This window comes from Paroedura picta, chromosome 9, assembly GCF_049243985.1.
Source record: "Paroedura picta isolate Pp20150507F chromosome 9, Ppicta_v3.0, whole genome shotgun sequence".
Lineage (NCBI taxonomy): Eukaryota > Metazoa > Chordata > Lepidosauria > Squamata > Gekkonidae > Paroedura > Paroedura picta.
In genome coordinates, this window is record NC_135377.1 from 38,387,444 (window position 1) to 38,400,431 (window position 12,988).

The 12,988-nt window shown below is 41.3% G+C and overlaps 1 protein-coding gene across 5 annotated transcripts in view; it reads left to right on the forward strand.

Moving 5' to 3' along the window:
- Positions 1 to 12,988, forward strand: part of ST18 (ST18 C2H2C-type zinc finger transcription factor) — a 210,537-nt gene that overhangs the window by 171,846 nt on the left and 25,703 nt on the right. For all 5 annotated transcript variants that reach the window (XR_013234132.1, XM_077352426.1, XM_077352429.1 and 2 more), the window contains 3 exons: positions 1,667 to 1,912; positions 8,300 to 8,415; positions 11,706 to 11,768. Coding sequence is in view for 4 of the 5 variants with exons in the window: in XM_077352426.1 (XP_077208541.1) it covers positions 1,667 to 1,912; positions 8,300 to 8,415; positions 11,706 to 11,768 (425 nt within the window). In the remaining variant the exon portion in view is untranslated. The remainder of the gene's footprint in view (positions 1 to 1,666; positions 1,913 to 8,299; positions 8,416 to 11,705; positions 11,769 to 12,988) is intronic.

Sequence of the window (12,988 nt, forward strand, 5' to 3'; positions counted from 1 at the left end):
AAGTGAGGTAGGCAGCCTGATGCAGCTGTGCCATGCATATTGGGTCAATGGTTATGGAGGAAGCAAGAATGCTCTGGAAGTGTCATCCAACATTCCTGGAATAGCTTAGGCAAGAGAGAAAAATGTGACTTCTGCTGACTTATCTTGCGTCCTGCTCTGTTCAAGTTGAGGTTATTGTGGATTAGTTCTGAATCAAGGAAAGCTTACCTATCATTATATTATAGCAGGAAAAAAAATCTTCAACCCAATGTATTGATGTGGGCCTTCGCTTTCAAGAAGAAAGTAGGAGTTACTCTGGGTATTCTAGGTGTTCTCTGAAACTGAATATGAGTGACTAAGATAGAATTTATGGAAATCATGGGCATCATAAGTCCTTATCTCTCCTGAAATTTCTTGTGTTGACTGTTGAGCATCTTTGATCAGTTCTTTCAACTCACCATAGATGCTTACAGGGATGTACTGTTGATACCTTTTTCGTTATGGTGGGGACAGAACCCTAACTTTCATGACTGATCTTGTACATGTAACCTGCTCTCTGCAAATGTTTATGTATGATTTATGGAACAGAATACATGTACAATAATGATATACAATTCAAAATATGGTTTTGATATCATTAGGGAGTTTCAACTGTGGGATAAGTAATACTGTAAAATAAGGTCCATTGTGAAGAAGGGTAGTAGTAGCCCCTAGACCAGTGGTCCTCAACCTTTTTATCAATGCCGGGGACCACTCACCGGGGACCACTCAACGCCTTTTACTGAGGCCCGTTGAGGTGGGGGTAGTTTACTCCTCTACTCTCAACCACTGCCCTAGCGCTCTCTGATCGCTATGGTAATGTTTAAACATCCCTTCAAAATAAGATACAGACATGCCACAACAATGAAGTGTGTTGTAAAGGGCTGGGGGGGATGAAGTAAAGGGCCGGGGTAGGGGGAGAAGGCGTCCTTCAGGGCCCGCCTCCAATTAGTCGAAGGACTACATGTGGTCCGCAGCCCACAGGTTGGGGATTGCTACCCTAGACCATCCCTTCCACTACTTGTAGTTCCCAATAGAGTATGATTCAGAGACACAATCTGTCCCTTACAATAAACCTTTTAAAGAGCTTTCTAATTCAAGCCCCATTTCAGATAAACAGAGATTGATGTTGATGTATGAGACTCATGGGAGGAAAAACTCATATCTGATTAGTATATTTCTTGCTTTCCCTCTCTGATGCAGATGTTGTAATAATTCTAGGTTGTGGGGGAAGGGGTGGGATGTAAAAATGATACTATTGATGAACTAAGGGGTGAATTAATGCTTTTACTTGCATGGGGATCATATTCTCTGTAAGAGTGAAATGATCAAAAAGATTTTAAGCTAAACTTTTTTTTTACCTCCCCCCCTCAGATTTAGTACATATAGTTTACATTTAAGAAGCATCTTATTTATATTCTGTTAATGTGTTTAAACACAGAAGCATGGAAAGAGCATTACTGAGGTTACACTTAAGTCTTCTGAAGAATTAAACATTAACCATAAATCGAAAAGCTGGTTTTAGGTTTAGATAAATTTAAATAAAAGCTTGCTTTTACACTTATCCCTTAAAAGCCTCACATGTCTTATGTTGCCACCGCAAACTGTTCACTGTCTAAACATTTCTCTTTTTCCTCTTGCCTGTCAGGGGGCTGATATAGAAGTGGATGAAAATGGCACCCTGGATTTGAGTATGAAAAAGAACCGAAACCAGGAAAGGTTTCCTCATCTCAATTCTTCCACTGCAACAGTCCCCACTCCTTCCTCTTCTCCCTTCAACACAGGCAATATTCTGGTAAATACCACCTTTTACCAGACTTTGTGTGAGAAGGAAGGCTGGGATATGCCCATCAACTATAGCAAGACCCAAGGGAAAAAAGAGGAGGAGAAAGAGGTATTTTTTTTCTTTTTGTCAGTACCTGGGAACAGAATAACACTTCTCATATTGGATGATGATTCTTTAGTGTCTAGTTGAGCTATGTCAGATAACGCCTCTCCTAATGTGTTTATATAAGTGAACACTCAGAAAGATGGATTTTAGAAGGTATGCCCTTGGAATTTTATGAGAGGGGAGTCAACATTATGAGAAACTACTGCTGAAATTTTAGGAACTAGGTTCTAGACAAAGAACTGGAAAAGGATTAAAGTATAAGATTCAAAAATCAAATTTTTAGGGGACCAGGTAACAAGAATTTGTTTCCTGAAAGTATTATATGCGGTAATGTATAGGATGCTTCCTTATGATGACTTTTTTGTATTACCAAAATGTATTTAGCTGAAAGCAGAATTAAGATGGGGTTCCTATACAATATATTCCCCATAAAATCTGTTTGCCACAGGTAAGATCCTTTGGCATGTTTGTTTGTAATGTGTCCTCTTCAGCAAAGATTCCATTTTTCTTCTTGTAATCAGTATAATTATTTCCCATTCCTTCTTGACTGCTTGGCTGCTTGACTGCTCGCAACTAGGAATTCTAGGTCTCCCCTGGCTAATGTCAGGATATGGGGGGGTCAAGTGGCCAGATAAAGGTTGGGAAGCTCCTGGTTATTTTGAGCCTGGGGAGAACAGGGACTACAGTGGGGAACAATGCCATAAAAAGTTGTTGTCCAAAGTTTTTTCCTTCAGTTTATTGGTTGTTGTATTCAAAACAAATCATCCAGATGATAGTTTTGGTCAATATGACTTTTCTTAGTTGATGATTCATACAAAAACGTATGCTCATTCCGCACAGGTTTATTGTAGCAGGAGTGTGGCAAATTGTAATTGCTACTAAAATGCAGTTATGCACAACGTCGTACACAATCTGCCACACTCCTGAAACCGATCACCCAAAAAGCGCTTCGTTGTAGTGCTTCCAGGGAAATCCCAAAAAGTGGATTCACCCTCTGGAAAGTGCTACAGTCTTGCAACCAATCTGCAACACTAGCGAAAAAGTTACCATTGTGCGTTACCATTGTTGTGGTTTCAGCAAAGTCCCTCCCCCTGGCTCCCTCCTCTGATCTTCTGGAGAAGCAATCGCCATTTTTTTTTCTTGGAGCGAGCAAAGAGCAACGAACCGGTGAGCCTTCATTCACCCAGCGAGGCTTCTCCGGCTGCAGTCCCTCCACAGAGCTGCTTTAAGTCACCAAGCACAACACAGCCCCATTTGCAAGTTCCTTTTATTTTCGGCCGAAAATCGTGTGTGTGTTTTTTAAACTGTCTTAAAGGGAAAGGGGCTTTTTGGGAGCGTGATAACGGCTGCCCATTGGCTGTTCGTTTGAGTGATGGCCAGGGGCGGGACAAAGCACAGAAAAAATCGCTTCCTTTCTAGTGATTTTTGGCGAGACCGGAAACCTGTGGGAAACGATTGCAATGCTACTGAATTCAACTACAAAGGCAGGTATGCATAATGCCAAATTCCACTATTTTAAATTCTGGAATTGCTTACTGTAAACAATTGGCCACATTGATTCTTGTTCAAAATGGTCCAAAGTATTTCATATATTCCAAGAAGAGCCTTCGAAAATACACATAGACCAATTATACACGGGGCAGGAAAGCTGGGTTGGCAGCGACAGGGCAGCAGGGATAATCCCCGCTTGCACACAACATCACCACCATCCTGACAGCTTCCCAGCCCTGTCCCAAATCAGGGCCTTGGATGGCCCATGGTAAAGGAATATGGATACTTCTGTGTACCCTCTGTTGCCACGGCCACCATCAACGGCCTTGTGGGGCAGCCTCATGCACAAGGGAAGAGCCAGGCTTTGAGGTGCGGCTCCTCCCCCAACCTACAGTGTCCCTGCAGGGACACCAAATGCCTTGGTTGGCTTTACGGAGCTGTGGAGCTGAACAGGGCATGTTGTGAACAGGCATGCTGACATTCTGCCAGTGTGCAGTGGGGCCCCCATGCCCCCATTCCCTCCCCTCACTGACACTGCATGGCGGACCCTTCCAGCCCTGGCATTGTACATGTGTATACACAATGTTGGGCAGTCCACATGCGTTGGGGGATTCCTACCCCCATGCGTTCCTTGGATGCAGTGGGGCTTGCTGTCCCGCTGCTAGGAAATGGGAGCAGCCCAGCACAGCCACTGCCATGCATAAACAGCCAAAGAGTTTCATTGGCAGTATAGCCTACATTTATCCTTCAGGCTTCTGTGACTATCAATTATTGGTTAAGCTGCCAATGAAACTCTTTGTTTCTTGGAGTATATGAAAAACTTTGTTTTTGTATGAATTATCAATTGAGAAAAGTCATATTGACAGAATCCATAACTTGTTGACTTGTTGTGACGACTTCAAGCAATAAATTGAAGGAACAGATTTTAGGCAACAATTCTTGCAGAAATTGTTTATTATACTTTAAGCCATTATTTGCATAGGCATTACACTAGAGGTTCAAAGATCTCTGTGCAAACCCTTTTTTATTATTATTAACAATGCCATAGAATCTACAGTCCAAAACATTAATTTTTCCCAGGGGAACTGATCCCTGTAACCTGGATATGAACTGTAATTCTGGGACCTGCAACCCTCATGACAGTGGTTAATTATGAGCTGGGAGGGGGTCAAATGCTGCTTTTTGTTATGTAACAAGTTTAAAGGTAAAGGTATCCCCTGTGCAAGCACCAGTTCATGTCTGACCCTTGGGATGACTCCCTCTAGCATTTTCATGGCAGATTCAGTACGGGGTAGTTTGCCAGTGCCTTCCCAGTCATTACCGTTTACCCCCCAGCAAGCTGGGTACTCATTTTACCAACCTTGGAAGGATGGAAGGCTGAGTCAACCTTATGCCGGCTGCTGGGATCGAACTCCCAGCCTCATGGGCAGATATTCAGACTGCATTTCTGCTGCCTTACCACTCTGCGCCACAAGAAGCTCTTAACAACAAGTTTAAGTCACTGTAAATATTTTTAAAAATATTTTTATTATTTTTTCATTATTTTAAAGCAATTAAAACTATGAGAAAGAAGTTTTAATATAACTTTGGCTTTGACTGCTGAGAAGTACAAATCTTGTAGCCCCACATCAAAGGAACAAATTGATTATTTGGTGTTCAAGAAAGCCAGCAGGCTGTAGCAAAGAACAGGAAATAATTAAGGTGGAAAGACTATTAATAAATGAAATTTTAAATAGAAAGTATCCCTCGGAAGTCTCAGTACTGCTTTGGCCACCCACATGGAAGAATCTGTCACTATAGCTACATTTTAGGTTTAAAAGTCATCCAACCAGTGCAATGGAAAATGAATGCTAGGTGGATTGGGCTGGGAAAACCTAAAGTTTCCTACCCAAATACCAGTCATCAAAGCTGCAGTCTTTCTCAGAATTTTGCAGCAAAGCAGCTTTGAAAAATATCAGAGAAAAGTTGGTGGAAAACAGAGAGGTGAACAAATGTAACACAATGCTGCATGGAAACAGGGGGTGAAGTAACTTGCTTCCTAGCAAGCATCTGCCTGTGTTATGTGCAGTTTAGTACTAAAGCAATCATCAGGTTCAGTCACCAAAGTAATCAAGGAAATAATAAAAAATAAGTCACATTCCATTCACTGCTTTCTGTCCCTCACAAAGATACTAGAAGAGAAAATCAATATGCATGTCAACATAGCATGTCAATTTGGCCTACAATGGAGATTGACTAGAAAACAAAAATGCAGCTGTGGGCCCATACCCACCCCTCATAAATAACACAAATATTTACATAAAGTAATTCATCATGTGTAAGAGATACTGTACTAAATTATAATTTAAAACCTGGTGATTTCCTTGATTTTTGTTGTACCCTTTATGTGTTTACTGAGTGTTGGCAGTTGTCTTTTGTTTGTTTGTTTTTTTCTTTTTCTCTATCTATTTGGCCATGTTTTCTATATGAACACTGGTGCCAGGACTAGGCAAAGGGGAGGTTTATTTGGACTTGCTATTATGGTGAAAAATCAGTCTTGGACCCTTATAATGCCAACTGAGTGGCACTTCGATAAATTAACAGGAATCAGCACAGTTTGCTCAGATATGCCTTTTTCTATAACTTAGGAATGGTACACACAAAATGGCTGCCATATGGAAACCATATTAAATTGATTCCTATGATGGTGTGTCCTTATGTCAAGCAGTTTGTGGCCAGTAGTATCTCACTAGGCAGATATTTTCTCCATGACAGTGCACACTTTACTTAGGGAAAGGTATATGGCAGTATGGAAGAAATGTTCCCCAGTTCCTTTGGGGAGCTGCTTACATGTAAATAGTTTGCTTCAGTATGACAACTGCAATGAGGAACACACAACAATTATGTGCATTGTACTTGCTAATCCTAATTATTTTAGGTAAATCTATTGTGGCAAATCAGGATCTCCAAACTCCCAAGCAGGCAACTACCAAACCGGCCTAATGTTTTGAGCATCCTGCCTTTTTGGCAAGAAAAAAACTGGTGAAGCCCATTGGAGGTAGTCTGAAGCCAGCCAGCCAAGAGGCAAGGAAAATAAACTACTGGGGCAGCATGAAGAGCTCAGAAACAAAAATAAAGACTTACCCTGCTCAGCTCCTCCTCCCCCCTCCCATTTTGTGTCAGGACTCGGAGGGGGTGCTAGGATGGGTCAGATATTATCTTCTTCAGGGGACAGTTCTGCTTTTTGAAGCTTGGCCTCTTCAGATGAAGGTTTTTAATAGTTGTCCCCTGATGTGTCCAAGTTTTTCTTCTCTCTAGTAAAATCAGTTTAAGTTACTATAGAGGCTAGATTCCTGAGCAGTCATAGGCTACAACTGGAAGGAAGGCTGCCTAAACTAATAAGATTATTTGGGGTGAATTAAAGATGCTGAGTCTTAAGTAGGGAGAACAGGGGCTTTGAGACCAATTATGCATGGTAGTGGCTGCGCTGGGCCGCTGCTGGGACCTTGCAGTGGGGTAGCATGCTCCTGCAAGGAAGAAATGCAAGGGAATCATGGAATGCAAAAGAGGAAACCATATGAATATAGGAAATAATCCTGTCCTTATCTATATTTAAAACATATTTGCTTCAGGAACAAAGGCTATAGATCCAGTTTGGTTTAGTGGTTAGGAGTGCAGACTTCTAATCTGGGAAACTGGGTTCGATTCTGCACTCCCCTACATGCAGCCAGCTGGGTCTTGGGCTTGCCATGGCATTGATAAAACTGTTCTGACTGAGCAGTGATATCAAGGCTCTCTCAGCCTCACCCGCATCACAGGCTGTCTATTGTGGGGAGAGGAAAGGGAAGGGGACTGTAAGCCACTTGAGCCTGCTTCGGGTAGAGAAAAGCAGCATATAAGAACCAACTTTGTCTTCTTCTTCTACAAGTTAAAAAGGTTAAGGAGTTAAAATGAACAGTTACTATTTCTGGTTACAATTTCTTGTTTACTTCCTAGGCAGAACAGTTTTTGTATTTTGTCTGTCATGTTTCCATCACGTACAGTGTGATTACTTGTCCAATTGCCCCCTTTTAAAAACATAAGAAAACCTTGAATTTGGGGAAAGGCTTGTGCTATCTCCAAAAGCAAGGTGCCAAGAAATAGCTGGAATTGTCAGTTTAGTCCAACTGTATGTTCCCCGAAGATTTCCTGGTTATAAATGTTAAAAGTGCCAGATGCTATTATCTGTTATTCGTGTCATTATGTTCTGATCTTTGCAAAAATCAATATAAACTTCCATCTGTAAATTAATGGAATTTATTCCTGTTTTTGACCCTTGAATGTTCATTGGAATATGCTCATTGGTCAGGATCCAAAGAACTGAGCAAGTGCTTCTGTGTGGTGGTGGGGGAGGGGCAGATTAGACTAATGATTCCAAAACAGCAACACCCCTCCCTACCCTTGTCACATTGCATGTCTAGAATCTGGTGAAATTCCCAAAGTAGCGTGTGATGTAGGAAGCCTTCTGTTGAAAGAATACAAGTAAAAGTCCTACTCGGTCAAAAAAAACTTGAAATATCATGCTTTAGACAGGATGTGTGCACTGTTCCATCTTTTAAAAATGGAGAGAAAAATCATTCAAATTTATAACATGACAACTTATTTTTATAGAATGGGAACTTTTTTTTTTAAGAAGAGGACAAAATTCTGGTTAAAAACAAAAACTAGAAGCAGCTTCTGCCACACCCCAAAGTGATTATAGTCCAACTGTGCCCACCCATAATTATCCCTAATGACTTCACCAGCTCAACCACAGGAAAACATTTATCTTTTTAGCTGCCATAGCATGTTGCTTCTCAGTGTAAGATCTCTTCAACATGCAAGATGGAAAGGTAGCTAAATCTTGGCATAAACACACAATAAATCCCCTTATGATTTCAGAAAGATCCTGTGAACTGCTCTGAAAGTCTTGAGGAAAAGAAACTCTCAGGAGAAGTACCTGTCCCTAGTCCCAAACCGAAGCTCCATTCAAGAGATCTCAAAAAAGAGCTAATCACGTAAGTTGCAAACTGTGTCACCATTTTCCTTCTCCGGTCTTGAGAATATTGTGCCCTATTGTTTGTGCATGTTTCCAAAAAACACACATTACGGATGGTAGAGACGTGGTTGCTATAAACCATGAAACCTTATTTACCTTTGTTGTAAACTTTGTTCATACTGGCAGAAATGTCCTCTTTCTTGTAGGCCCATAAGATGGGGTTGCTTGAGATGGTTGCAAAGAATTGGATCACCCTTCAGCTTTGGTGGAAATAGCTGCCTGTTGTGCAAGGGTTTGCAGAATTAGGTATTATGAGAAACTTGGCTTTCATTTTGAGAAAAAGCAAGCTGCTAGCCCTTATGATTGCCAAAGGTATGCCTGGCATGTATGGGCATTGACTGCTGGAATCGCTAGGAAGCTGCTGGATAATATTTCCAATGGCTCCAAATAAAAATAAGGGTCCTCTTGTCCTGGTCCCTTCTCCACTTAAAATGAGGCACTGCACCTTAGCTGGGGCCTGCATTCTCTAGCCATTAGTGGTGATTCTGAAGCCTTCTGCTCTCCCATCGCCCACTCAGTTCTGTGGATACAGGGCAAAGATTTTCAAATGTTAACAAGTGGGCTTGCCTTACTGTTCATCTGGGAAGCCTACTTATGTAAGATCTTTATTATAGAAATGTCATTTAGCAGCTTCTCTGGCTTTTGAGACTTCATCAGGAAGTACCCACATTTTTTGAGGGATGAAAACACTCAAACACATAAGATAATTAATGTGGCAACCAACTCAGTTGTAACATTTCACTGAAGTGCTCTGCGCAGAATGAAGCTCTCTTGCAATGTTTTGTGTAATGTTCCTTGATGATTTTTTTCTTTTAAAATATTCTCCAAGTACACCTTGATAAAGTTCTTTAATTTAGCATCATTTTGCTCCTCAAACCTTATAGGTTTTATAGAATCAGTGTGTTCTTAACAGTTTCCCCTTGATAACTTCTCTCACTTCATAAAGACCATTGGTATTTACCGGGAGTCTGATACTTGCCTTCTGGCTTTTATAAGATTGAGCTGAGCTACCTCCTCATTACAGTTTCCAAAGTTGCTTCATCCTGTATCTCTGGTTCTAAAGGCTGATGGCCACGTTGTGTCTGCACTTGCAAATCTTGACCTGCATAGCTTATTGCTTAGGTTGCCTTCTTTGAAGAACAGTTGTTGATAAAGTCAATTGGAGGAAAGCAGTCATTTTTCCACTGACCATTTAAAGACAGTCAATGGATGATATTAAGTCTCAGGATCCAGATGACCATTAGGCTCTTACTGAAAGTAATTTCTTCTAGCTATATTTACAATAACTACAAACCTTATATGGGATTTTAAAAGCATCCATAATACTTGGGCACTGCATGCTGATGTACACCCAAAATGTGATTGGCCACACAATTTAATTCAGAAACACTTAAGCATTGCTATATAAAGTATCTAAAGGTAACACTGAGGGCATAGAGCATTTACTAAATATTCATTGGCAGAAGAGGTAGTTAGTGAGCATTACAAATGGCTCCATCATGAAGAAGTACCTATAATGACATTAGCAATTGTAAAGAAAAATTCTATCTCCGAGACTCAATTACAATGAACTTTCTTCATTATAAATATAGATTACACATTTAGAAATATTAATAGTCTCTCCAATGATTATATTGTGCCAAAGCAGCTGTATGATTCAGAATGAAATAAGTTGTCCACATGATATACTACTATGTGAAAGAATATTGTGGATTCTGTATTCATTTGTTAAATATTTTTGGAGGGCCTACACAATGAGCTGGGTTTGTGGGGGGGGAGTCTGAACAACATGAAGAATTTTTCTACAAAGGATATCAGGAAATAATAATGGGGTTAAACTATCAAATGGAAGAGGAAAAGGTTATCAGTAGTGACCCAAAAACACAGGCTTGAAAGCAAAGAACAATGTCATTCATCATAGACATTTTCAGAAAACAGGGAAATAGGATTGGTGAGAGATGGAACTATGAGCACAAAATTATAGGGCCCCAGCCATGATGAAGACAAGATACAGTGTATTGCTTCTAATCAAGCATTTTGTATATACAAGCATCTTATATGTTTTCTGAGTGAGAGGGAATCTAAAGAGGTAGGATGTCTATGCCCACTCCCCAGTGGCCTTAGCCTTTGCCCATGGAATCTCATAAGCACCTTGGTTGACAACCCAACTTGTTCTTGGGGCAAAAGATTATAGAAAGCTAAAGTGGATAAACTCCAGTATCATACTACAGCTATGATTACAGAGCTTTCAGTTCCTATTCCAAATGCCTTATTATAAAAGGAAACCCATGCATACATAAGCCTTATTCTCAAGTTACAGTGAACTCACATTCACTTGATTTTTTTTAAAATGTGAATTTAGCAATTCTCATGTTACATTCAATACATAGTTTATTCACAGTGCTGAGTATTTTCAGAGGGTAACTGTATTTGTCTGCGATAAAAGTGTTACATTTGAGTCCAGGAACACCCTAGAGACCCACAAGAGTTTCAGGGTAAAAGTGTCCAAGAGTCAAATCTCCCTTTGACCGTTTATGCACTGGAGGTTTCATGCCAGGCTGCAGGCTGGAATTTGGTCATAGCAGGTTGCCCCACCTCTTCCTACACCCACATGGGGGAGCATTTGGCCCGGTACACCACATCCACCCCCGATTTGTTCTCCTGCATGAGAGCTGGGGCAGTGAAGTTCCCAGTGCATAAATGGTCTTTGTCAGACATGAGTAAAAATTAAGATTGATGAATGAATGAATGAATGAATGAATGAATGAATGAATGAATGAATGAATGAATGAATGAATGAGAAGTCTTAGTACTGAATTGTCAAAGTACTTTCCTACAAGCACAGTACTTTCCCCCAAACAAAAAAATTCAAAAGCTGTGGTATTTATCCATTCATTTAGACCCATTTATAAAAGTGACCTGTCTGAATCTCCCAGACTCATAGTGGCATCAACATCTACTTTCATGAAACATTTATGCATTCATATGTTTCTGGAGCTTCCTTTAAGCTATCAGCTTTGTTATATTTTGCTGCAGCAGACTAACATGGTTTCTCCTGTGAAATGGATCCCAAGAGTATAATGCTAAGCATTCCGATGTTCATGACATCTTAAATATATTTTAATTAAATATATTTCATATACAAAGGGAAGAAGACAACCCACATGTGAACTGGCACAGCTAAGTAAAAGAAGTTTATGAGCATGTGCATTTTCCCTTCATTTTATTGCCTTCATTTTATTTCCTTAGGTGTCCAACACCAGGATGTGATGGCAGTGGTCATGTGACAGGAAATTATGCTTCACATCGCAGGTATAAACACTGAGAGCAGTGCATAACAAACTGCATAAATGTCTTTTTTTTTTCCTCTGGTGAATGTACCCAGATTAGTCCACATATAGATATGTCCCTGCAGATCAAATGTAGCTTCTGAAAACAGAGGAACTCCAGATAAAATGTTGGAGATATATAGGGGGCTGCTAGGGCTTTTGGAGACATGCCATTTTATTCTCCTTCACTATTCCATCTTTCTCTTTCCTGAAAGTCCCAAAAGCTTCTCTCATTTTCCTGCTTTCTTCTCTCCTTCCCACTCACCAGCCAACCTACCCTTCATCTGTTCCCCATCTTCAGCTATATTTATTATTTATTTTCTATACCCAACTTTCTTCCAAAAGGTGACCTGCCCTCCCATCTTTAGCTCTCTTTCCTTCCCTCCCCTTGATAGCATTTCCCCAGAAAACCTATGTCCCCATTGTGTGATGCTGGCGATGACGCCAAGCCAAATTGTCTGATGTTGGCTGCTAAACTGGGTCCAATTTGTCAGCTCAGACCAGACCCAGTAGCACAGTGCAGAACCCTCAAGAACCTGCAAGGGGCACCTCACTTTCTTCAATATCCCCCTCCTCACATTATTTCCTCTTTATGTCCTCCTTAAAGTCCCCCATATGTTCCCCTTTTCCTTCCCTCTTTCCTACACACCAATGAACTTAGCTTTTATCTGCTTCCATATTTATCTATATGTACTATTGTGGTAAAGCCTTTGTTTGTGTGGAGCGCAACAAATTGTGGCAAGGGGTGTGGGAGCCCTTAGAGTGCTCCCACCTCGCCCTCCTCTTCATCCCGGGCAGCCGGAAAGCCACCCTCCCTCCCTCCCTCCCTCCCTCCCTGTGTTTCTGGTGTTGAGCACAGTTCTTTTTATACAGTTGGTTTTTTCATTGCAGCAGCAGTTTAGGCATGGGAGGAGCCTGTTGGCAGGGGGTCCCGTTTGCACACTGGTCTCCCTGAAGATTGGGGGTCTCATTAAGGAGACCGGCAGATATACGAGCGTGGCCTACCCGGCTGGGAGGTCAGGGATCATAGCCAAGTGGCCTAAAGGGTGCCAAAGTGAGGTGGATGCCTGGTGGGCCCCGATAAGGTTGCTTCCCTGGTGAGATATTCCTGGTGCAGGATATCTGCCCTCCTGGCTGGATGGAGTGGGTCCCAAGGCATCCTGGATCCTCAGGATGAGTAGCCTGATGGCTGGGGGAATCAGC